Source organism: Myotis lucifugus, unplaced genomic scaffold (genome assembly GCF_000147115.1).
Source record: "Myotis lucifugus unplaced genomic scaffold, Myoluc2.0 scaffold_169, whole genome shotgun sequence".
Lineage (NCBI taxonomy): Eukaryota > Metazoa > Chordata > Mammalia > Chiroptera > Vespertilionidae > Myotis > Myotis lucifugus.
The window spans coordinates 1,339,268-1,364,661 of NW_005871217.1; the positions used below are offsets into that span (position 1 = coordinate 1,339,268).

Below are 25,394 nucleotides of genomic sequence, written 5' to 3' on the forward strand. Positions count from 1 at the left end.
GATGGCAGACTTTCCATCACAGTTTTAGCTCCCTGTGCTGCTCCAAACCAGGAGTGGGGCACACTCTCATTGCAGGACTGAGGAAGAAAAAAAAACCTGAATAAGTTACCCTCATGCAGGTTACTTGTCTGTTTTAACTGTCCTCCACCATCTGCCTGCTTTTGGTTACTTTGATCAGGGAATAAATAAAAACCTTTGGTAGACTATCTTACATTTACTGTTTGTATTCTGAATTGCGTATGATGTGGGGGCACCCTATCTTTTGGTGTTTAGTTTTAGTCTTGTCATACTCGAGAGACAGAATTAAATATGATCTAGTCCCTTGTCCCCCAGAGCAGGTCCGGGGGAGAGAGACCCAGGCACACGCTACAACAACACACTATGTAATTAGTGTTGGCATACAGGGGGCTGTGGTAAGGGTTTGTGTGGGAGCTCAGAGGAGCATGGTCCTCAGTGGGAACAGAGGAATCAAATAGGATCAGAGATGCACGGTGGGGGGTGGAGAAATCAACTGGATAATAGGAGAGATGGATTTCTGCATAGGGGTAGTAATCAGAAAAAAAGGCCATATTGAGGAGAATGGAAAGATGGAAGTAGGGAGGAGGGAGGAGGTTGACAGGCAGGGAAGGAGACCCCTCTGGAGGCGGAAAGAGGCAGGACCACTTCCGGCAGGGGAGGGGGAGTGGACAGGCTCAGACCCAAGGAGAGGCTTGGAGAGCGCAGACGTCTTCTGGACTCAAAAGGACGAGGTGAGCTAAGGTGCCCAGCTTAATGAAAACTGTGGTGCCCTCCGGTCTGCAGCTTTGACCTGCTTGACTCCTTACGCCCCCAAGTTTTGCAGAAAACCCGCTAGGCGGCTGGGAGCTAACCGCATTGAAGTGGTTGGGTTTAGAGGTGCCTGGATCCGGTTCGCAAGGGAGAAAGGAGGGGGCGCAATCTCCTTTGGGCACAGAATGAAGAGATGTGGACTCTGTTAAGGCAACAGGAGGGAGGGATGCAGACCCGTTTGGTACTGCAGAAAGGAGAGAGAGAGAAATCGTTCAGGCGGTAGAAGGGATGGAGCAGAAACCTTCAGTTCTGGAGAGAGACAAGCGATGACAGAAATCTTTAAGCCTGGAGAAAGGTATGAGGACCTGATTTGGGCCACAGCAAAAGGGATCAGGACTTGGAGAAAGGATGAAGCAGGGTGCCTTTTGAACAGCTGCAATGACCGGGATCAGAGGGGAGAAAACAGGGTAGATTTCGGTTTGAAAAGGGAAGGGACAGAACTTGGTAGGTTTCAGGAACAAGGAATGTACAAAAGCGTAATACCGTTGGATTTGTGGGTGAGGTGTCCATGTTGCAGAAAGGATGGGACTGATCACTTGTAGACGTGGATGTGAGGGGGCGGTCTTGGGGGAGGGGCGGTGCAGGGACGTACTGCAGAGCGGAGGGAGGGGGCATATTAAAAGGAAGGGGAAGTGCGGAGAACTACTGCAGAGCGGAGGGGGGCGGCATATCGCGGAGGGGCTTTGAGTGGCTGTACTGCCGAGGAGACGTGGGCGGTATTAGGCAAGGGGCGGAGCAAAGTGGTACTGCAGAGGGGAGGGAGGGCGCCGGTTTGGGGGGAAAGATGGACTGAGATGTGATGCAGTTAGAAAGAGTGGGTGGAGATGTCGAAGCGGGGGGAGTGTGTGGGATTGAGGTGGTCAGACTGTGGTCCACCAAAGCCGCTTGCGCGCTGAGGTCCTGAGATGGGCGGGGCTCTGGTCGTTGCGCTTACGCAGTATTGAGTTGCGGCAGGCTTGTGTAGGGTAAAGGGGTGGGGTGGTAGAACTGACTGGTGGATGTTTAGAGGCAAAAGGCGGTAGGGTTTACAAACCAGATGGTCTGGGTTTCTAGGTATGAGAATCCCGTAGTTGAAGGGTTTGGGGCCCCAGGTTAGATGAGGTTGCCCCCTCCTTCAGAAAAGCTGGTGAATCTCCTCCTCCCTCTCATTCCGTTCTCCCCTAACTCAGACCCCTTCCCCTCAGGTTCAGCTGTTACATGACCTCCCAGAAAAATGGATAGGAGAAATGACCACGGTTATAGGATGCCCCCGGTCCAGGTGAGGCCCCTCTGCATTCTTGCCTGGCCAGCTGCGCCATCTTGAGTTCACTTCCTGCTTTGAGCCCCCTACCACTCTGTAGTTGCGTCATTTTCTGACTAGCCTGTCTCCGTCCACCCCTGCGTGGTGGAGGAGGAGGAGAAAAAACATAAGGCCTGACTCTTTCTTTTGCTCTCTTCCTTTTCCCTCACCCTCCCTTTCAATCACTGCTTAGAGGAAGGGGAGACCTTCATGGAAAGGGTGGGCTGTAGGGAGATCAGATCAATCAGCAGAGCATAATCCTAAGTGTATAGGGCCCTCTGCCTACCCCTGGGAGCTTGGGGCTTCACTTCCCACCAGATGTACACGCTGAGACCACTGAAGAGGACAGTGTCTTGCTGATGCATACCCTCTTGGCAGCAACAAAGGACCCCCTGGCTATGGACCCACCAGTTGCCAACCGACCTAAGAAAAGCAAGACCAAGAAGGCCCCTATTAAGGCTGTTACTAAGACAATACCTGTTGCCCCCCCCCCCCCAGTCCCATCTTCCAATGTGATTACCATCAACAAGCCTAAAATACCTTTGCAGGTTTTAAAACTGCCAATCAGCCCCCAGATCAGCCAGGCTTCAGCTACCACTGAGGCAGCTAATATTCAAGCTTCTTCAGTCACCACTCAGTCTAAGAAAGCCAACAAGACAAAGAGAGCTGCTGCTAAGGCAGCCCAAGGCCCTCAATCTCCAACTGGCAGTGAGAGTGTCACTACACAGATCAAGTCACCCTTGAAGGCCCTCTACCTATCAGTCATCCCACAGACTACCCAGGCTCCACTTGCCAGCGAGTCAGCAAATTCCCAGGCCTTAGTAGCCTCCATCAAGCCTAAGAAAGCTTCCAAGGCTAAGAAGGCTGCCGATAAGGCCATATATAATTCCACTGAGATCTCATTGGCTTCAAACACCATCCACACAGCTACCACCCAAGGCCAAATGACCAATGAGGCAACCAATACCCAGGCCACGACAGCTTCCGTTCGAACTAAGAAAGCCTCCAAAGACAAGAGGGCAACTGTTAAAGGCACAAATACTGACACTGTCCTAGGGGCCCCAGATACCACTGAGAGAGGTATCAGGCAGATTGAGGCCTCGGCAGCGGCTATCCGGGCCAAAAAATCCAAAGGCAAGAAGGCTGCCAATGAGGGCATACATTTTGCCTATGAGATCTCTGAGGCCCCACCTGCCGTTCAAATGGTCACAAACCAAGCCCTAGCTGCCACTCTTCAGGTCAAGAGAGGGTCCAGGGCTCAGAAGACTTCCCCTAAGGCCCAGGTAGCTAAAACTCAGATTCAAATTGTTGACCAAGGAGCTCAGGCCAAGATGGCCAGCTCTCAGACCAACTTAAGTACCCTTGAGACTCAGGTTGCTGCTGCTGTCCAGGCCCTGGCAGATGACTACCTGGCTCAGTTGAGTCTGGAGCCCACAACCAGGACCCGGGGCAAGAGGAACCGAAAGGTGAGATCTCTGACATCACGATCCTTAAATTTGCACTTGGTTTCCATTCCTAGCCTCCTAGTTTGTTCATTTATTCTATAAAATTTTATTGAGCCTTTTTACCTTGAGACAGTCTCTGTGTTCACATAGGCTGTGAGAGATGCTGAGAAGAATGTGACGTAGTTCCTGCTCCCTGGCAGTTCACAGATTGGTGGGAAAATAAGACATCCATGTACTTAATGACAACCTAGATATAATGCAACATGTATTTACATAGTAGTTACCATGAGCCAGGCTTTGTGTTGGATACATTCACACAGGTCGTTTTCATGTTTTGAAAGAAATTCTTACCAGCTAGGGATCCTATGTCCCAGTTTTACAGATAAGAAAATTGAGTCCCAGAAAGATGAAGAGACTTGTCCAAGGGGTACAGCTAGCAGAGTTAGTAGTGGCCAAAGGAAGAGGAACCCCAGGCCCTGCCTTGGGGTTGCTCCTTTCCTAGCTGGGAAATGAAACTCCTGCCAGGAAGACAGTGAAAGACAAGTCTAGGACTCAGGGTGGTCAAAAGTAAGGTCAGGACCCACTACAGGGAGGGTTTAAGGGACTTTCAGGAGGAGGTAGGGTAAAGAAACAGAGCCATCTCTTTCACCTGGTGACTCTGGACCTTCCTTCTTTCTGATGATGCAGTTCAAGCATCTGATTGGGCATGAGAGAGGTGGCCGTAATTACAGGTGGAATCCATGGGGCCAGAGGCCTCCGCCACCCCGAGATGTGGCCATTTTGCAAGAAAGGGTAAGAATCCTATGCTGCCCAGTCTTTTCTTCACCTGCCCCCTTCTCTGGCATTCTTCTGAGTTTTCTAAAACATATTGAGATTTCCCTATGTATTCCTCTTCTCCCAGGCAAATAAGTTGGTGAAATACCTGTTGGTTAAGGACCAGACAAAGATCCCCATCAAGCGCTCAGGTAGAGTCATACATACCCTCCTCCCTTAGCTCTCTTCTCACGCCCCTCTCCCCCACCCCCTGGGGGCTATTTCCCTCATATGTCCTCCCCTACTCTTCTCACACTGTGTTAATGGCATCTCCCATTAAACATAGTTTAGGACTCAGACTGCACTGACCCCACAGGGCTGCAGCTTTGTGGCCTCTGCTCAGCCCAGGTGCTCCCACCTCTCCCCTCCTGCAGACATGCTGAAGGATGTCATCCAGGAATATGATGAATATTTCCCAGAGATCATTGAACGAGCAAGCTACGCTCTGGAGAAGGTGAAGGGGCAGCCCTGGGGGATGGGTGCAGTGGCGAAGCCTTGAATCAAACAAAGATGTACACGTCCCTTCTGGGGGGACTACAGAGACTCTCTAACTCAGCCCCATCACTGTGCAGATGGGCAGACAGTGACCTAGGGAGGTGCATAGACTTGCCAGGAGTCACACAAGTAAGTGGTAAAAGCACAGCTAGGACTCAAGCCAACCAACTTAGTCCTGACTTCTGTCTGCTGCTGGACATGTCCTGGAACGTATTCCAGATGCTCACCTCTTCCTTCTATTCCTCATTCTCTGTTTGCCTAGATTCCAACTAATCACAAGGGTGATATTGATAACAGTAGCACATTTCTTGCCTGTTTTCTGTATGCTGGCCTCATAGCTAAGTACTTTACATTTATTATCTCACTGATTTCACACACACACACACACACACACACTGGCCCCTAGGTACAAGGGGAGCTGTGGGATGCTCAGGAAGCTCATTGATGCCTAGTCTGAATTTTGTTATCTCACAGGTTATTCTTTTACTTGGCAGATGTTTCGAGTCAATTTGAAGGAGATTGATAAGCAAAGTAGCTTGTATATTCTCATCAGCACTAAGGAATCCTCCGCAGGCATACTGGGAACGTAAGCTGGGAAAGGGCTGGGTGGGAGGGAGGCTTCTGCTTTTGTCCATGGCACTACCCCATCCCTGTCTTCTGTCCCACACTTCCTTAGAGAGTCAGGAAAGACAGGCCTGAAAGCCCGTTCCAGCTCCCGCATGTAGCTGGAACCCTGCCCACAAAAGTTGTGCCTGGTTATGATGGACTGAAGGGTGTCGAAGCCTGGGGTGGGGCAGTCCTACTGTCAGGTTGTCTGTCTGTCCAGAAGCTTCCCAGGAAGGCAGCCCTGTCACTGCTTGTCTCTTCCTGCTGGTCTTGATAGAGTGGTTCTCACGGGAGGCCTTCCTGGTGTGGGTGGATCACGATACTCGAAGGGCAGGAGCATCGGTGGCTGTGAATTCTCTGGTGGCTGAGGGGCCTGTGAGAGGAAGAAGGGCCTCGCATTGGCGGAGTGCCTGGGTCTAACTCTGTTGGGGGGATTTCTTCTGTCCTCTCAGCAGCCCGGGGAGGGGAGGATGTGATTTCCCGTTTCACTGGACAGGAGACTGAGGCTCAGGGGTCTAAGTGTCTTGCCCAGGGTCACGTGGAGCTTGAAGCACAGACTGGGCAGAACTCTCCCGTACCTGAGGAATCTGGGAGAGGCTAGCCTAGGGAGCTGGCTGGTGTGTTTTTTGCAGATGGCTGCAGACATAAACATTCTCTCTGTCCTGTTATTCCCCTAGGACCAAGGACACACCCAAACTAGGTCTTCTCATGGTGATTCTGAGTGTCATTTTTATGAATGGCAACAAGGCCAATGAGGGTGAGTGGCTGAGCATGCAGCTGAATGGGTGGCCATGGTCAGAATTCCACATGTTCATTTTCTGTCCCTCTCCTCTTGCCTCCCCTTGCAGCTGTCATCTGGGAGGTGCTGCGCAAGTTGGGGCTGCGCCCTGGGTATGATTGGGCTCTCTCAGCACTTGCTGTCCGTGTTGTCCTTTGGCAAGAGAGGATGGTCCCAGGATCGCATCAGCCTGGTGGTCTGGTGGAATGGGCGGGGGTATCGGGCTGGGTAGATGGCCCATGTCTCTGATCTGGGTGAATGGGGAAACTAGTCCTTAACTCCCTGCTCCCTCTCTCCTCTATGTCCTCTGTCTGTTCTAAGATGAGATATAAGATAGACCTTCAGGGTATCCCTGGCAAAGAACCATTTGGCCTCAACTGCCTACTGCTAGTGATCATGTATGTGTTTACTGTTTTTCTGGTTTCATGAAGATGGCCACATGTGCTAGAGAGGTGTCTTCCATGTTGTGAAATGCCTCTGTCCTCATCTGGGAAGTTCTGATTTCTGTTCATGGGTTATTTTTCCCATTGTCAGGGTGAGGCACTCGCTCTTTGGGGAAGTGAGGAAACTCATCACAGACGAGTTTGTGAAGCAGAAGTAAGTGGTGTTTTGGGGCGTTGTCAGGCCCTGACGTGTTCTGGGTGTGTTGGTCTGGTCTAGGAGGTGCTTGATAAGCCCCTTTCTTACACTAGCTTTAGAGGTATTGGCATCCTGTGCCCCAAATCTGAGTCTTGTCCACAATTCCCATGGGTGGGACATTCCAAGGCTGGGCCAGATCAAACACAAGGCCCTTGTTAGGGGGGTGTGCTCAGAGCAGAGTGTCTGAAGAATGGCTCCTCTGTTTACAACACACCCAACAGGAACTTGGGCTTACTCCTCACAGGTGGCAGGGTACATTGGCCTCCCTGTGACATCATGCCCTACACATGCCTCCCCTGCAGCACCAAGTGACTCTTTTGCACACAGTCAATGGGAAATGGCTTAATAGTGGAGGCCAGACCATGAACTATGTTTGGGAGTGAGTCTGGGGATGAAGGGTCTTGGAAATCTTCTCCAGGAGCTGAGTTTAGTGTTTGAAGGAAGTTTTCACCTGGTTCCCAGTGGTTAGACAACAGATTTGTTTGTTTAGAAGCAAGTTTCATTTCCTTTCTCTAAGGTACCTGGAGTACAAGAGGGTCCCCAACAGCAGACCACCTGAATATGAGTTCTTCTGGGGCTTGCGCTCCTACCATGAGACTAGCAAGATGAAAGTCCTCAAGTTTGCCTGCAAGGTAATAGGAGACCTGCCCTGACTTGGCATATTAAGGGTACGGGTTGCCCCTGATTGGGGCAGACTATGTATAGGGATGGGCAGGTACAGGGCAGCCTGCAGTTCATATATAAACATATGGAATTTAATTTTGTCCCAGGATGCTGCTCAACATAAAGTTTACATTGTTTCAGTCATTCTTCATAGTTTGCATTAGTGTGCTCAGAATGCTATAACAAAATACCATAGACTGGATGGCTTAAATGACAGAAATTTATTTTTTCATAATCCTGGAGGCTAGAAGTACCAGATCAAGGTATAACAGTGTTAGTTTCTGCTGAGGTCTCTTTTCCTGGAAAGCAGATGGATGCCTTCTTACTGTGTCCTAAGATGGTGGAGAGAGAGCCTCTTCTTATGGGGACACTAATCCTATTGGATCAGAGCCGCACCGTTATGACTTCATTTAACTTGACCTCCATAAAGGCCCAATCTCCAAATACAGTCACATTGGGGGCTGGTGCTTCAATGTATGAATTTTTGGGAGACACAGCAGTTAATCCATAACACATTTACTCTTATCACTTCCCATATTACAGATATGAACCCATAAGACACTTGGGTTCAATAAGGTTAAGTAACTTATCCAAGGTCACACAGTACCTAAGTCATTAGAGCTGAAATTGGATCTCAAGACTGACCCATGATAGCCTTGAAAAATATTGCTAGTAGTTTTATACAAAGCCCATAATATGCACTTAATACATAATTATAAGGTTATTTTCCTTATAATGATTATCATTCCCATTTCAGGTGCAGAAGAAAGACCCCAAGGACTGGGCTGCTCAGTACCGGGAGGCAGTGGAGATGGAAGTCCAGGCTGCAGCTGTGGCTGTGGCTGAGGCTGAGGCCAGGGCTGAGGCAAGAGCCCAAATGGGAATTGGAGAGGAAGCTGTGGCTGGGCCCTGGAATTGGGATGACATGGATATCGACTGCCTAACACGGGAAGAGTTAGGCGATGATGCTCAGGCCTGGAGCAGATTTTCATTTGAAATTGAGGCCAGAGCCCACGAAAATGCAGATGCCAGCACCAACATCGACTTCAGCAGAGGAGCTGGCACCGCAGCTAGCTTCCACAATGGTGCTAGCATTAGCTTCAGTGGTGCACCCAGCCCCAGTGGTGGTGGCTTTGGTGGCAGAACTGGCATTAGCTTTGGTGGCACACCCAGCACCAGTGCCAGCTTCAGCAGCACAGCCAGCGTTAGCTTTGGTGGCACACCTTATACCAGTGCCAGCTTCGGTGGTGGGGTCAGCTCTAGTTTCAGTGGCCCACTCATCACCACTACCAGTTTCAGTGGCGGGGCCAGCCCTGGCTTTGGAGGCACACTGAGCACCACTGCTGGCTTCAGTGGTGCTCTCATGACCAGTACCAGCTTTGGCAGTGCCCCCAGCACCGGTGCCGTCTTTAGCGGTGCACTTAGCACCAGCACTGGCTTTGGTGGCACACTCAGTACTAGTGTCTGCTTTGGTGGCTCTCCCAACTCTGGCGCCAGCTTTGGTGGCACGCTCAGTACTAGTATCTACTTCGGTGGCTCTCCTAGCACCAGCACTGGTTTTGATAGCATCCTCAGCACCAGTGTCTCGTTCAGTGGCTCTTCCAGCACCATCGCTGACTTTGGCAGCACACTGAGCACCAGCATCTGCTTCAGTGGCTCTCCCAATCCTAGTGCTAGCTTTGGCGGTGCAATCAGCACCAGTGTCGGCTTTGGCGGTGCGCTCAACACCAGTGCTGGTTTCAGCAGTGCTGTTGGTGGTAGCCCCGGCTTCGGTGGTGCACCCACCACCAACTCTGGCTTTGGCGGTATGTTCAGCACTAGTGCTGACTTCACTGGGGCACTTAGCACCACTACTGACTTTGCAAGTGCCCCTAGCGCCAGCATTGGCTTTGGTGCAGGTCCCAGCACCAGCTTCTTTGGTAATGTGCCTAATACCAACCTATGCTTTGGTGGCCCTCCTAGCACCAGCGCCTGCTTTAGTGGAGCTACCAGTGCCAGTTTTGGTAACGGGCTTAGCACCAGTGTGGGTTTTAACTTTGGCGATGGGTTAAGTGCCGGCACTGGATTTGGTGGTGGACTGAGCACCAGCACTGGCTTCAATGGTGGACTAGGCACCAGCACTGGCTTCAATGGTGGACTAGGCACCAGTGCTGGCTTTGGTGGCGGACTGATCTCCAGCGATGGCTTTGGTGGAGGACTGGGCACCAATGCTGGTTTTGGCAGCACACTTGGCACCAGTGCTGGCTTTAGTGGTAGCCTCAACATCAGTGATGGCTTTGGTGGTGGGCCTAATACCAGCTTCGACGGAGGACTGAGTACCATCATTGGCTTTGGCAGTGGTTCCAACACCAGTATTGGCTTTACTGGCGAACCCAGCACCAGCATTGGCTTCAATGGTGGACCCAGTTCTATCGTTGGCTTCGGCGGTGGACTGAACACCGGTGCTGGCTTCAGCGGTGGACCGAGCAACGGTGCTCCCTTTGGTGGTGGAGCCACCAGCCTTGGTGCCTGTAGCTTCTCCTATGGCTAGTGAGGTTTCAGGTAATTACAGCATTTCCATAGCCAAGGCCCATGGGTATGCATATAAGTGCTGGGAAATGTTATAAGAAACCCCGAGGTGGGAGGGCAGGGTGGGGAGATGAAGACAGTGGAGGAAGTATGAGAAAACAGTATATTTGATGCTAAAATATGTTCCTTTTTGGCATTTTGTTTTCAGATTTATGACCCACATTTACAGATCCCGCTAATGAGCTGCAGCAGTCCTTCCTTCCCATGAAGCCAAGGAACATCCTTGGGATCTTTGTCCACCCAGCAGTCCAAGCAGATACTACCCATCAGCTGAGGTTGACATGCTATGAAAAATCCAGTTGCCAGTCCTGCTTTCTTGTTCGCTTTCTGTGTGCTGTTGTTGTACTTTGGTATCAGCGTTCCATTAAATTTGCAAAATGAACTGGAGTTGTTTTCTTTCTTTATTATGCTTAAATTGTTGTGAGTGACATTTTGAGTTCATAGAAGAGCTAAAGATCGGCATAGCTCTTTGGGGAATGTGGGGTCCAGCTTTAGGCTAAAAGGAAAGGATTACTTCAGTGGGATAGAGACCTGGGGAAAGCATGGCAGGAATATGAACAAAGATACGGAGGGGGAAAGCCTGGAACAGAATGCACAGGGAGAAGGTTCTGGACAGTAATTATACATTCATTTTGAGATGTTTGTGTAAGAATGGAGGGGGGGGGGGTAATCAGAGGGTGACACAGGAACAAGGGAGAGTTTTATTGGGATAGGAGAGAGACCAGACCATGTTGCATAGACCGTCGGGACAAAAGCCAATAGAACAGGACAGGAGATAGAAAAAGAATAGTCATGAATTGACTGAAGTAGGCAATCCCTGAGAAGGTGGGGTGGGCTAGAGTACCAGAAAATACTGTATGAGTTTGTCTTTTCAGCACTGGGTTACTGGTACCTGGCCAGAAATACGATGTGCATGTCTGCTGTATAGAAGGCACGCTGCTAGGGATCCTGTGCATGACACAGAAAGTTGTAAGAACTGTGGGTTTGTGGTCAGATAGTGGGATGCATGTATTTAAGAAGTCACACTGGGGAGAAGTCTACATGGTGCCAATGTCCATGGAGTGGGTGGTCATGGAGTTGAGGGGGACTGGGAGGCTAGGGTATTCTTTGGATTATTTACATGGACAGTGATAACACTCAGAATGGCAGCAAGAGTTGGAGAAGACAGGAGCACTGTGGTCCAAGTACAGCTTCTCTGAGTATAGGGATGATGGTGTCGTGGCCCAGGAACACTGCCCACCAAGGAACAAAGCCCATAGGCAGACACAGAGACCTATCTCCTCCCAGAAGTCTTTCCTCCAGGAAGCTCTCACCCATTCCACATCCCCACAGCACCAGAGCCACTTTGCGGGGTCAGGATCTTAAGATGATCCTGTGGGAGAAGCCTCACAATGACCACCTCTCCCCACTTAGAGGCAGTAAGAGAAGTTTTCATTGACCAGAGAATGGAAATTAAGGAAAAAGTTTCATCCAGAGCTAGACAGCTCCTTGGTTGTAGCTAGAAATCGACACCTGTTTTGGAACTGCCGAGGGCTTCTTCATTGGAAGCAGGGTCTCCCAGTGAGACCAAATCCAAAGTCTTCTAAGTGTAGAAGAGCAAGGATAGAAGCTTCTAAAGGTGGAAGACAGTCAGGAAAGAGGTAGTTTGACTTCCTGGAGAGAGCTCAGTAGTGGGCAGGGACAGTGTCCAGGGCTTCCTCAGGATCTCGGGTGATGTCCACATTCTGAGAGAAGAAAGCCCAGGATTAACAGGAAGGAGACAGCAGTGTGGAACCCCAGCCCATCCCATCCCCTGTCGGTTGTCCTCACTACCAGGCTCCCCTCCTTCAGCCAAGCCTGCATCCTGATCCTTTTCTCAGGAGAGCCTGGAGGAGTCTGGTCTGAGGCCTTTTTGGGAGGGACTGCTCTAGCCCTGCATCTCCATGGTGCCTCCAAATCTGGGCGGAGGTTCCAGCATTTCTAGGTGCTGGTTATTCTATTTGATGGTGTAAAACACCCAAGGTCGGTGGCACTGGGGTGGCCCTTTGGGTGGGGAGGGTGCTTTCACCATGTGCCCGCATAGGCCACAGAGGCCCTCACCTACCTCAGGCTTCTCTCGGTGTGTGTTTACGGCCTCCACATTCAGGTAGATGGACTCCACTTTGCATCCTCAAAAAGAAAAACCCATCCATAAGCCCCCAACGAAACAATAAGTCTTTCCTGAGGTGTCATTCCTCAACGTGCCCATCACCACCCACACCCCCAGCTCCGTGCTGTGTGTAATTGTGACTTCCCGGTAGGGAGGGAACTTAGACCAGCTTTGTGATGTGTGGGGAAGACACCAGGCCTAAGAGGTCACCAAAGAGACATCCTCCCAGCTCTTCCCCTAATCGTCTCAGTGGTCTCTGAGCCTCAGTTGCTCAACTGTCAGTGGTGAGAAGAAAAGCGATGATCTCTGGCGATCCCCCAAGTCTTGTGGTCTGTGGGACAGCAATCTAATCTAGATAATAATGATGGAGCTCTGGTCCTCCCAGCTCTGTCAGGTGGTGAAGTGGTGGAGGAGACCTGGGCCACTGCCTTGAGACCATCAGCCCCAGATAAAGTGTAATTAGAGGACAATGGTTATGGAACCTTCAAGGTCTGGAGGTCACAGGGAGTTTTGGGGAGCCTGAAGAAGGAGGAGGATGGTATCATGGGGCTGGGGCTGGCAGAGGAGACCCAATGCCTATGGAAGCCCCCTTAGCTCCATCTCTGGGTTGCACTCTACTCTGGGATTCAGTACACCATTTGTCCTGTTCACAGTCCAGAAAGATTTGTCTGTCTCTTCCCTACTCATGAACATTTCACAGCTAACTAATGCCCCAAGAGAGTCTAGCCTTTGAGGTCTTTCTTCAATCTGGCCCCAACATACACTTAATTGTTCCTCTGGTCCCTTTTGGAGACTACTCTCCCCCCCCCCCCCCGCCCCGCCACCGTGACCCTGCTACAGTTTGGTGTTCTATGCTCAGTGCTCATCTTGCCACCACCAGGCCCACCTCTACCAGGACATCCAACTACCCACCCAAGGAACCTCCCCTAGGACTCTACTGGGCAAATGGTAGGCACTGGAGGCATTCTCATGGCCTCTATGTGCCTTTCCCCAGATAAAGGTGGGGGCTCTCACCATAAGCCACAGGTGTGAGTTTGAGCACTGTGTGCAGAGGGCACTTGAGATACGGCAGCTCATCTGGAAAGGAGGAGAAAGCAGCCATCAGAGACAGGGTGCTGAGGGGGTCCCCAGGCCCCCAGGCCTGAAGGTTGACAGCACTCTCCCCTGTCCACAGCCCTTCCCCATGGTCGGTCTCCCCTGGGGCCCACTCCCCCACAGCCTGCAAGATGGCCAGGGAGGAAGAGAGCAGAGGGGAGGCAGGCGGGCCCTGGGGAATGCAGCCAGACTGTGGGCCCCCCGGGATGGTCAGGATAGTCACCCTGGAGGTGGCTCACAGGGCAACCATGACCCCAAGGCAGGCTTCCAATCCCCACCCCCAGCCCAAGCCCAAGCCCAGGTTCTTCCACAGGCCACAGAGGCCCACAGTGCATCTCCACAAAGGGTTCCTGAGACCCTGCGATGAGGGTGTGGGTACCTGGGCAGCCTGCACAGCCTTTCCCCCACCCAGGCCTGCGCCCTCTGACTACTCTCACTCTTTTTGGTGGACAAGCATTATCCCCTTGTTTGCAGTCATTGACTATGATGCATAAAGTTCTCTCAATATCCACTTATAATTTCTTGTATGGGCCTAGGTTGTATTTACCAGACAGCCCTGAGGAGAGGGGATGATCAGCGAGGCTTTCAGAGTGAAGACACTTGTTCTAAGGCACACAGCCAGGGAGTGGCAGCCCTGGGACTAGAACCCAGAACACTCTTGAGAGGTTCAATTGTGTGTTCTGTCCACTGCAGTCAGCTGCCACTCTTTGAGGGGCTCATAGTATCTTGAGTCGACACCTCCAGATTGCAACACTCTCTGATGACACCCACCTGTCCATCCACCCAGACTCCCATACCACTCCCCATCTCCTTTCATTAAGCCAGAACCCACCTTCATGGCTTCTCATCCCTGGAGTCCCTCCTACACTTAAAAAATATTTTTTATTGATTTCAAAGAGAAAGGGAGAGGGAGAGATAGAAACATCAATGATGAGAGAGAATCATTGATCAGCTGCCTCCTGCATGGCCCCCCACTGGGGATGAATCCACCCCTACCGGGATAGAACTGTGACCTCCTGGTTCATAGGTCGACACTCAACCACTGAGCCATGCTGGGCCTCTCTTACACTTTTAAGGGGCGTGCCAATGCCCTCCCAGCCACCGGAAACATCTGTTTTGGCAATTTCCTAGGTGTCCATACTGCTCCTTCTCCTCCTCTTGGTCAGCATCACTGTCGGGCCCTGGGCCCGGCACTTTGGTGCACTATCTCCTTCCATCCTTGCTGATACTCTGTGGGAGTTACTGTTCCTCATGGCAGATGTGAGGGAACAAACTCAGAATAGGGAACCCACTTGCCTGAGGTCTCTGACCCTGCTCTGCCACCACCTCCACACGTGGCCTGGCCCTACTTTTTCTCTCTCTGGCTCAGAGTTCCCATCTCTTATAGCATAGGATTGGACTAGGTGTACTCTGAGAGTGCCCTAGCTGTGAGGTCTGCTGGGTCGGCATCCTTAGTCACATCATCTCTCTGGGCCTCAGATTCCTCACCTGAGTAATAGGGGTCAGAGCTTGTGCTCAGCCTGCCTGGCTCGGCTCCCAGGGCAGCTGTGAGCAGCTGGTGTGGCCTGTGCATGAAAGCAGGTAGGAAGTGGGTAAAGTAGTGTGCCAATTGCACACGCACGAGCCGCCCACACATCCCATGCATGTGTGAGAGGGGAAGGCTTCTGGAATGCATCTGGGATTAATGTCCCTCTCAACCCCTCTAAGCCCTATGACCTAGGTAGGGCCAGTCATTTGACCTCTCAAAGCCGCCATTTCCTCACCTGCACAGTCAGGTTACCGTGCTTGCCTTGCAGTTTCAAAGATAGCACCGAGCAGTAATGTGTGGATGGTATCAGAAACCTAGTAGCACGGGGACCCCCACCACCCCTTTTCAGTGAGGAAATTGAGGGAATGATTTGTCCAATGTGAAGTTCTCAAGTTCCCCAGGTTCCAAATCTGGATGACTATATTCCAAGTGCCCTTGATTTTGAAATTAACAACATAGAAATGATACAAATCTGCAAACACTGCCCACTTCAAATATGGCTTTGTTCTGTCCTCACACACCCTCAGTGTCCAGGAGATGCCAATACGTCAGCATCCCCGTCAGAAGTGGACTCTCTCACTCGAAGGTGGCACAATAGTCTCTTGCCAGGCCACCTGCCTGAGTTTGCAACTCAGTATGTGTACTCAGTGTATAAATACTCAACAATGTCTAGACATTTTTTTAGAAAAAGAAATAATCATTTAAATGTAAAACAATGGAAACACTATCTTGAGAAAATCACCTCTACAGCAAATATAGAAACCTAAAATCAGGATCATGAGGTCAGGGAAGGTCCATTACCACCTGCAGACAGCATGCTTCAGAGAAATACTAGCTTAGGTTTTCCAGATCAAGGCAGACTGTTAAGGCCGGCTTTGAAGACGTTAGCTCAGAATGGTAGTAATACTAATAATAGTAGCTAAGACTTATGTAGCCCATGCTATGTGTCATGAACTATTTTAAGCTCTTTACACATTTTGATTTATTTAAACTTCATCATTTTCTTTCCCATTTTACAGATGAGGAAACCGAGGCCAGGTTAAAGTAATTTGCCAAAGCTAGTGTGTGACAGAGCAAGAACTTGAACTCAGGCATCTTTGTTCTAGACCAGTGATGGCGAACCTTTTGAGCTCGGCATGTCAGCATTTTGAAAAAGCCTAACTTAACTCTGGGGCCGTGTCACATATAGACATTTTTTTGATATTTGCAACCATAGTAAAACAAAGACTTATATTTTTGATATTGATTTTATATATTTAAATGCCATTTAACAAAGAAAAATCAACCAAAAAAATGAGTTCGCGTGTCATAGGTTCGCCATCACTGTTCTAGACACTGTGCTCTTAACTACGAGGATATAAACCACCAATTGCTAGTGTCAGGGTCTCAAATGACATCCAGCTCCCCATGCCAGGAACAGAGAGGACAGTGGTACCTGAGCTCTTATCCAGGAAGTAGGCCAGGAGGCACCGCATGACAGCCTGGTGGCAGATCACCAGTACATTTTCCTGCCGTTCTAGCTCCATTATAACCGGCTCCAGCCGCTGAACCAGATCCTCGTAGGACTAAAAAGAAGAAAATACTTCGGTTAAGAAAGGGAGATGAGGCACATTTGCCCAGAGGAGAGGAACTCTAGACTAGAAATCAGGAAAACCTGGATGTGGTGTCAGTTCAGCTGCTGACCCAGCAGTACGACCTTAGGCAACTCACTTCCTTCTTAGGGTCTTGGTTTCTCATCTGTTAAATGGGGAGCAATCAATATATTCAACTAGATATCAATAACAATAATAAAACTTCTCACTACAAAAAATTCCTAGAAAAGCTAGATAAAATAAATGTCCGCACTGCTGACTTTTCAAGAAAATTAAGGAAACATAAAGATAGGGTTCCAAAATGAAGAAAACCTTGGTAAACAAGGGTGCTAAGTGGATGTGGAAGCAACAACTGCCATGGGGGCATCTATAATCATATTTTCCAAGAGGCTTGAGTTTTTGTTTTTATTTTATTATTATTGTTTAAATATATTTTGTATTGAATTCAGAGAGGAAGGGCGAGGGAGAGAGAGAGATAGAAACATCAATGATGAGAGAGAATATGGATTGGCTGCCTCCTGCATGCCCCACACTGGGGATCGAGCCCATAACCTGGGCATGTGCCCTGACCCAGAATGGAACTGTGACCTCCTGGTTCATAGATTGATGCTCAACTACTGAGCCACACTGGCTGGGTGAGGCCTGAATTTTTAAAACCTTATAGAGACATGAGACAAGGCCTTAGGTATATACAAAGTAGGGAGTTAGGACTGAATTTCTCCAATAAACCTGAGACCCTCAAAGGGCTACATCCTCAATAAAAGTGTAAACTAGAAAAAAGTATATATAGGCAAAGGGTAACAATAAGAACTTATATCTGTCTCTGTTTGACTCTGAGTATAAAAATTTAGAAAATGTCTCCTATAAGAATGTACAACCACAAGTCTACCCTCAAGTGGGTTTTTGGTTCAGAATTACACTATTCATGTGTTTTAGAAAATGCTAAGCTGAAAGTTTAATAAAAAATGATTCAAGTTGTTAGCTTCTTGGAGTGTCTGGAAGAAGCAAATAGACATTTTCTCTGGATTCTTTCAACTCAGACCACATGGGAATCCCACAGATAAATTTTTGCCAAACTGAAGCTCACAATACACAAAGAAAAATAAACTATTATGAATGAAAATAAACAGAAAAAACAAACAAGATGAGAACTTTAAAAACTCAAGATAAATAATCCAAAATATAAATGAATATGCTTAAAATTTTTTAAAAATTAAAAGATGGAGTAAAAAATATAAGAAACAAGATGCTACCAAATACATGTAGATTTGAAACAGAACTAAATAGAATTCTAGAAACAAAATATATACATATATATTAATTAAAATTTAAAACTCAATTGTTGGAGTAAACAGAAATTTAGATACAACGGAAGAAATAGGAATTTGGAAGACAGAGCTGAAGAAATTATTTCAACTGCAGCAAAGAGATAAAAAATAAGAAAAATAGTTAGGAGACCTAAAGAATAAAGACAGGACTAACACATGTCTAATTGTGTTTCCAGAAGGAGATAATAGAGAGCATGTGAGAGAAGAATAGTTAAAGATATAATGCCTAAGAGTTTTTCTAAAATTGATGAAAATCCCAATTCTCAGGTACAGGAGTCCAACTCAAGCAAGATAAATGAAAAGAAATGAATATTTAGACATATCAGAGTAAAACTTAAAAGCAAAAAAGATACAAAGACCCTAAAAACAGGCAGAGAGAAAAGAAATAGCAATTAGACTGATAGGAGACTTCTTAGCCATTAGAAGTCAGAAGACAGTGTGGGGGTACTATCTTCAAAGTGCTGAGAGAAAACAACCATGAACCTAGAGTTTTATACCAAAAGTATCATCTAGGACTGAACCCCACCAAGACATTTTTAGACAAAAATGGTGAGTTTACTACCAACAGATCCTCCTAAATAAACTTCTAAAGGAAAATGGAAATTGAACCCAGAGGGAAAACTTGAGATGCAAGGAGAAAAATTGATCAAAGGAATTGGTAAATATGTGATTAAATATAAACAAACACTGACTGTATACAATAACACGTTTAATAATAACAATAAGAATTCATTTGAAGATTATGGCACAAGGTTGCACTAAAATACAAAACAGTAATGAACATGTAAGTTGGGAGAGGGAATGACCAGAGTTAAAATTCTTATCTTAATTTAGGGGAAAGGTAGATTTTAGATTTTGTTAGTCATGCATATTAAAATGTTGAGCAACCTCTAAAAGAACAGAAACAGATTATATAACTCAAATATAGATCGAAAAACTCTATCAATTCTAAAGAAGGGAGGAAAAGAGAAAAAATAAAGCATAGAGAGTTCCAAACAAGAGACCAGAAATAAGCTGAAACAAATTAGTGATTACAATAAAAGTAAATGTACCAAACCTACCATTCAAAAGACATATATTTGCAATTTGTATTAAAAACAACAAAAGTCAACTATGCACTGTTTATAATAGACACAAAACAAAAAGACAAAAAGAAGCTCAAAATAATAAGCAGATAAAGATGAACTAGGCAAATATTAACTATAAGAAATCTTATATAGCTATGCTAATATTAGATAAAATATACTTTTAGGCAAAACCATTTTCAAGAGAAAGGAGGTTTGCTCACTATATAATAATAAAATATACAATTTGCTAAGAAGATATAATTGCTTTAAATTTATATGCCTCTAATGACATAGCCTCAAAATATATAAAGGAAAATGAGAGCAAACTCAGACCAACTTTATAATGTCATTTCTGAGGATGAAGATAAAAAAGTGAAAATGCTTTGTAACACAGGCTATCAATTGTTTTATATTCCCTGATGTTAGCTTTTCTGATAACTATTCCCAGGAATTTGTATCAGAAATGGGGTATGACTAATAAATACTCTAAAATGTAGAACTGGCTAAATGGAGGCGGTGTAGAAAGCAATGAGGATTAACTTCTTATGGGGATAGAGAACTGATGGTCTGGTTTATGTGGTGGCAAAGAAGTAGGTTAAAATATTAGCCATTGTCCATTTGGACTCCAACCCAAAGAGTATGTTGAAGTAGTTCAAGTGCCTTTAGTGAAAGTATACCAGAGACAAAGTCTAGGTAAGGTGAGTCCTCCTGAAAGCAGAGAGGAAACAGCAGGCAAATATGTAGCTTTTATTTCATTCATTCATTCATTCATTCATTCATTTATTTAATCCTCACCAGAGGATATTTTTCCCATTGATTTTTAGAGAGGGTGGAAGCGAGGGATGTAGGAAGGGAAAGAGGTGGGGGCAGAGAAAAACATTGATGTGAGAGAGACACATCGATTGGTTGCCTCCCACACAAACCCAACCAGGGTGGGAGATCGAACCTGCAACCCAGGTACATGCCCTTGACCGGAAATTGAACCCGAGACCCTTTGGTGCATGGGCCAATGCTCTAACCACTGAGAAACACTGGCCAGGGCAAACGTATAGCCTTTATTTATTTATTTATTTATTTATTTTTAAATTTTATTGTTTAAGGTATTACAAATAGTAGTACATATCTCTCTCTCTTTTTTCCCCCACTGACCTCCCCCCTCCCCCAGCCTCCTTTTAAAACAGAGGAATTTGTTGCCCATAGCCAAGAATCTGAGTCAGCCAAGGGCCAGATAATCATGTGCCTGTGGGGTGGCAGTTGCTGCAATATATGCTTTATTGTGTTTCGAAAGCAATCTAGGAAACTAAGAAACCTCGAGGGTTGGAATGAGGATACTGAGGAGGAGTTCTAGGAATCAGTCCACCCTTCAAAGCTTACCTCTCCCTTGGGATAGCGGTAGCGATATTTATCTTGGTCCCGTAGTGCAAATTCCTCAGGGTAATGTTCCTGGATTTCTTCATAGGTCATCTCCTCACAGACACCCTGAGGAAAAATTATTTGGGGACAAAAGTATTCACATGGTGAAATCCACACAGCCTGGCTGCCTCCTGCACACCCCACACTAGGGATTAAGCCTGAAACCCGGGAAAGTGCCCTGACTGGGAATTGAACTGTGACCCCCTGGTTCATAGGTTGATGTTCAACCACTGGGCCATGCCAGCCTGGCCAGCCTTTACCATAGTTTTAAGGCCAAATGATTGTAGAACAGTAGCACCTAGGTTTCTGTGAACACAGCTTTAGGTTTGTGCCTGTTGTCTGAGTGTATGTGTGTGTGTGTGTGTGTGTGTGTGTGTGTGTGTGTGTGTATGAGGTATGTGGCTGTGCAGATGTGAGAGTGCATATGTATAGATGTGTTCAGCATGGTGGGTCTCTGGTGTTCCTATATGATTGTCCTAATAGGTTTGTAGGTGTATATTGTACATATGTGTATGTATTTTTATAAATATGTGGGCTTTCCCTGGCCAGTTGCTCAGTGGTTAGAGCATTGGCCCATGGACCAAAGGGTCACGGATTTGATTCCAGGTCAAGGGCACTTATCTCGGTTGCAGGTGCTCCAGCCCCTGTAGGGGTGCGTGTGGGAGGCAACCAATCAATGTGTCTCTCTCACATCGATGCTCCTCTCTCTTGCTCCTTCTCCTTCCCCTTCCAACACTCCCTAGAAATCAATGAAAAAATATCCTTGGGTGATGATTTAAAAATAAATAAATATGTGGGCTTAAGGATTTGTGACTTTGCATGTGTGTGTGCAGCATGCTTATGGTGTGTACCTGTGGTATGTTTAGGGATCTATGCTTTGTGTTTGTATATGTGTCTCATCATATGTAGTGTGCTCATGTGATTGTGTGTGTGTACAGGGTGTCTGAGCATCTGAGAAAATGCCTCCGTGAATGTTTCTGTGGTCTGTCTTTCCATGTGCACCTCAGTGTGTCTGTGGCATGTGTATCTGTGAGTGTGTATGTCCCTGATTATGTTTCTGGTGGATATGTGTGAACATCTGTGTGCCTATGCCTGAAGCCTGTGTGAATTTGTGATAATATGCTTGAGGCTGTGTGATATACTGTGCGTGTGCCCATGGTACGCCTCTGTGCTCATGTGATGTAGAAATTTGCAAAGACTGTATGTGTGTCTATAGTGATTGTGATTGTGTCTGCATGTATCTCTAGGTGTGTCTGTAAGTGTGTATACGTCTGTGCGTATGGTGTAGCTGTTATTGGTAGATGTGTCTGAGAGAGAGCCTGTGTCTGACTAGTGTCCATGAAGTGCATGTCTGTGACTGTAAGCATACTGTGGTGAGTGTGACTGTGTGTGCAAGTTTATGCACATCCACAGCAGGGTTCTCCCATTTTAGAACATCTCTCATCCCTCCTGCCCCTACCTCTGCTCCAGGATCTCTGGCAGATAAAGAAACAGCTATCCACAGACATCTCAGAAGGCAAGCATTAGTAAATCCCTAACAGTTTCAGAGTGGGCCTAAGGGAGATACACTCTCTTTACCCAAAGGAGGAATCGAGAGCTCAGAGACTGTCCCTCGGGAGCATATGAGAACTCTGAGTCCACTTAGAAATCCCCAGAAGTGAGGTGGCTGCTGGTGGGGTGGGGAAGCGATGTTGGTTTTCCATCTGGTTGTGTGGATTCCAAGAATTAGACCTTCCTGTAGGAGAAGCAGCAGGCTCTGGTGTGAGGTTCACCTCTTCCCCAGCCCACAGACAGCTATGCATTGTCCAACTTCTTCAACTGGCCCTGCCCATGGGAGAAAGTGCACCCTATAGGACACAACATCCTTCCAGATTGGCTTTAACTTTCTATTCAGAGGCATTCTGAGAACCTGTTGCCAGTGGAAATGGTCACTGATTCCCTATTGACTTACGGAAAACTGCCTAGCCTCTCTGAATTTTATTTTCCTCATCTGCAAAACAAGGAGAATTACAATGACCCCACAAGAGTGTTTTGAATATTAGAGGTAATATGTGCAAAAGAGACTAGTACAGGATATACAAGGCACATTTTAAAGACTCAATAAATGGAACTAATTAACAATATATTATTGATCATGGAAAACAAACCAGAAACGTAGGCATCATTCTAAATTCTTGCTTCTTCCTCATCCACACCCTCATAACCCATTGCTGGGATTCTACCTCCTAAATTTCTCTCAAATCTATTCCTTTTTCCTCCCTCTTAGCCCCCACTGCTACAACCTTAGCAGCTGCACACACACAAGCTCTTTGTTTAAGCTGTTCTCTCTGCCTGGTATACCACTCCTGATATTCTCTATCTGGCTCACTATTAACCTTCCAAGTTAACATTGGCATCACTTCTTCCAGGCAGATCCTGGCTGGGCCACCTGTCCTGCCCCGACATCTGTGCGCCCACAGTCTAGCCTACCAGAGCCTGTATTACACACACTGCTTTGTATTCCTCTAACCTGTTTAGCCTGAAAATTCAGTGAAGACAGGAACCAAAATATGTGAAACAGATTTTGCGAAACAAAGTAGGTATCAAATAAATGTTTATATCACATGTGTGCAAGAAACAAACCATAACTGAACTCTTAGGATGAAGAGTTGACATATTTTCTTGCATGTATCTTATAGCAAATACATGTGATATGCAGAATGATGCTACATATCCCTTTTTGTAAGTATGGGTATCGCTGTACATCTATCGTTAAGGACATATGTACACACACACACACACACATACTTGTCAGTATTTATAGAGGCATATTTAGTAGGCAAGCAGGTTAACCTACCTACATTCAAGTTATTTGTATCTGTGGTGAAGTTTTTACTTTGGGGTCTAACAATCATAACCTATGTGCCGCTATCTGATATCAGTGTGTCTATAGTGCAGGTGAAACAATGGAGAGGAAACAATGCCTTTTCAAAGAACTCATGGGCCCAGATAGTGTGGCTCAGTGGTTGAGCATTGACCTATGAACCAGGAGGTCATGGTTCAATTCCCAGTCAGGGCACATGCCCGGGTTGTGGGCTCTTTCTACAGTGTGGGGTGTGCAGGAGGCAGCCAATCAATGATTCTCTCTCATCATTGATGTTTTTCTCTCTCTCTCCCTCTCCCTCCCTCTCTTTCTAAAACAAATAAAAACATTTTTAAAAAGAGCTCATGGGAAAACCTGACCCAAAGAGAGACTGCCATGTGATAAGGGTCCGATAAAATATTCCTCAAGTTCTTCTTCGTTCCACCTCCAGTGCCACTACTCTGGTCCATCACACGCTCACTTCTTCCTGGACTAATGCAGTCACCTCCATACCAGTTTACATGCTCGTTCTGGCCCTCTTCCTACCTAGTCTCCACACGTGGCCAGAATGGTCTTTTTTATTTTATTTTTTAAAAGTGAATCACATTCAAGCCATTCCTCCTTGACTGAGACTACATCAATGGCTTCCCATTTATAGGTCAGCATCCAAATTCCTCAACATGATATAAAGCCCTATGAGCTACCTTCCTTTCCAACCTTATCTCCCGTATCTCCAGACCTCACAATCATTGTCCCAGCCTCTCTGCTGTTCTAGCCTCCGCTCTCTGAACATGCCATATTCTATTCTCATCTCTGGGCCTTCACATGAGCTGTTCCTTGCCACTGAAATTAAATTTATTCCCTCACTCCCAGACCGTTTTGCCTGTTTCTTTTCTCATCCCCACCTTCATCTAGGAAGCTTTTCTTGTAAATCTCACACCATCAAGTCTTGTCAGAAGCACCCTCAGCCTCCATAGTCCCTTGTACTTCCCCTCTCACAACCCTTTGTCACATGAGATACAGTGTCTTATTTACTGTCTGCATATGGGCTCCATGAGTTCAGAGAACTTGTCTGTTCTGGCCTTCACGGATCTTCAACACACAGAATAGTGCCTGGCACATGACTGGTTGTCAAGAAGTGTTTGTTGAATTAATTAGGTTACCATAGGAGCCAGCAGAGACAACCCAGGGTATAAGCTGAGAGTGAAGCCCCACCATCCACCAGGAAATCCATTCCCCTACGTCTCACCGCATCAATCTCATTCAGGGCCTTCCACTGCTCATAGGGGACGCCCAGGGCCTCAGCTGTCTGGATAGTCCTCTTCATGTGGCTGGTCCACACTTTCAGGGAGCTGATGCCCTGGGACTGAATGAAGTTGGCCAGGGCATAAGCATACTGGAAAGTAGGGGGTACAGATGAGGAGAGGAGGGGAGAAAGAGAGAGAGATGAAAGAAGACAGGGTAGCCATGAGAACAAGCGCAGATCTATCACAAATGGTAGAATGATGATGAACAAGCAAGAATACAGTTTAAATGTTTCCAATTTATAAAAAGCCATATACTTTCCCATGTGACTACGGATCAAGGGAATAGAATAGAATATGTGCATTTATGTGTGTGTGCTTGTTTGTTGTTGCTTGTTCACTGAACCCCCCGCCCCACCCCCATCGGTTATTCATTCCTTCAAACAGTCCACCTCTAACATTTGTGGAGACTGGGACAAGAGTGCATAGGGTGGCTATCCACCCACAGTCCACCTCCCTTCTCTTCCTGCCTCCATCCTGCACTCATAGATGCCTTGAGTTCAGGTTTGTGGATAATCCAGTCACATGACCAAGTTCTGCCCACACCATACCCTCACAGATCCCCCGATCCACAAACAGTGACCCTTTGGCCACGCCTTGACCTAGGGGTGAACACTCCTGTGATATGGTCTGCTTTTAGGTGGACAGACTCTGTGATAGGGCCACACAGGCACTGGAAACAGACACCGGACCACAGAGCAGCGATTTCTTGGGTTCTGGGTACTCAGAGTGTGGTCTAGATGTGGTGGAGTGGGATTTGGGGAATATTTCTCTTTGAGTCTTTGAATTCTTATTGCTTTAGTAGGGGTGCTGGTACCCAGGTTCTAACCACATTCAAACATGTGCTGAGTAAGTGTGGGACCTGCACTGAATATCAGGGTGTCCTGTTCTCAAGACACAGCCAGTCCAGGGAGGAAACGGTGACAGCACCGAGAGAAACCACGAAGGCGGCCGGTGGAGCCCCGAGGAGCCAGTGACTCGCT

The 25,394-nt window shown here is 47.2% G+C and overlaps 2 protein-coding genes and 1 non-coding gene across 7 annotated transcripts in view; 2 read left to right on the forward strand and 1 right to left on the reverse strand.

Annotated features, from left to right (window-relative positions):
• Nucleotides 1-442: 442 nt before the first annotated feature.
• TRO (trophinin) lies at nucleotides 443-10,496 on the forward strand. 3 transcript variants are annotated; one of them, XM_023760034.1, is made up of 13 exons: nucleotides 443-749; nucleotides 1,998-2,086; nucleotides 2,380-3,573; nucleotides 4,240-4,344; nucleotides 4,454-4,517; nucleotides 4,740-4,819; nucleotides 5,355-5,446; nucleotides 6,144-6,223; nucleotides 6,315-6,357; nucleotides 6,779-6,841; nucleotides 7,401-7,515; nucleotides 8,304-8,411; nucleotides 10,263-10,496. In XM_023760034.1, the coding sequence occupies exons 2-13, from the start codon at nucleotides 2,042-2,044 to the stop codon at nucleotides 10,320-10,322; spliced, it is 2,049 nt and encodes a 682-aa protein (XP_023615802.1). In that variant the 5' UTR covers nucleotides 443-749; nucleotides 1,998-2,041; the 3' UTR covers nucleotides 10,323-10,496. The 3 variants fall into 3 exon arrangements, with proteins under 3 accessions (XP_023615802.1, XP_023615800.1, XP_023615801.1); XM_023760032.1 differs by lacking the exons at nucleotides 443-749; nucleotides 10,263-10,496 and having other exon boundaries at nucleotides 2,042-2,086; nucleotides 8,304-10,076; XM_023760033.1 differs by lacking the exons at nucleotides 443-749; nucleotides 2,380-3,573; nucleotides 10,263-10,496 and having other exon boundaries at nucleotides 2,042-2,086; nucleotides 8,304-10,076.
• LOC111827471 lies at nucleotides 7,044-7,172 on the forward strand. The gene has a single exon (XR_002831068.1). It is a non-coding gene; the product is annotated as a small nucleolar RNA SNORA11 (small nucleolar RNA).
• A 1,001-nt stretch (nucleotides 10,497-11,497) lies between the features above and the next one.
• Nucleotides 11,498-25,394, reverse strand: part of PFKFB1 (6-phosphofructo-2-kinase/fructose-2,6-biphosphatase 1) — a 45,931-nt gene continuing 32,034 nt past the window's right edge. For all 3 annotated transcript variants that reach the window (XM_023760029.1, XM_006096142.3, XM_023760028.1), the window contains 6 exons: nucleotides 24,357-24,503; nucleotides 20,227-20,331; nucleotides 16,301-16,430; nucleotides 13,257-13,319; nucleotides 12,198-12,262; nucleotides 11,498-11,838 (listed from right to left, as the gene is read on the reverse strand). In XM_023760029.1, the coding sequence (XP_023615797.1) occupies nucleotides 11,779-11,838; nucleotides 12,198-12,262; nucleotides 13,257-13,319; nucleotides 16,301-16,430; nucleotides 20,227-20,331; nucleotides 24,357-24,503 (570 nt within the window). In that variant the 3' untranslated portion in view covers nucleotides 11,498-11,778. The remainder of the gene's footprint in view (nucleotides 11,839-12,197; nucleotides 12,263-13,256; nucleotides 13,320-16,300; nucleotides 16,431-20,226; nucleotides 20,332-24,356; nucleotides 24,504-25,394) is intronic.

Excerpts from the sequence above, each read along its gene's own strand:
- TRO (XM_023760032.1), top strand. The coding sequence starts at position 2,042 with ATGGATAGGAGAAATGACCACGGTTATAGGATGCCCCCGGTCCAG. Across the intron at positions 6,224-6,314 it reads TGGCAACAAGGCCAATGAGG|CTGTCATCTGGGAGGTGCTG; the intron begins GTGAGTGGCTGA and ends CTCCCCTTGCAG. Across the intron at positions 6,842-7,400 it reads GACGAGTTTGTGAAGCAGAA|GTACCTGGAGTACAAGAGGG; the intron begins GTAAGTGGTGTT and ends CCTTTCTCTAAG.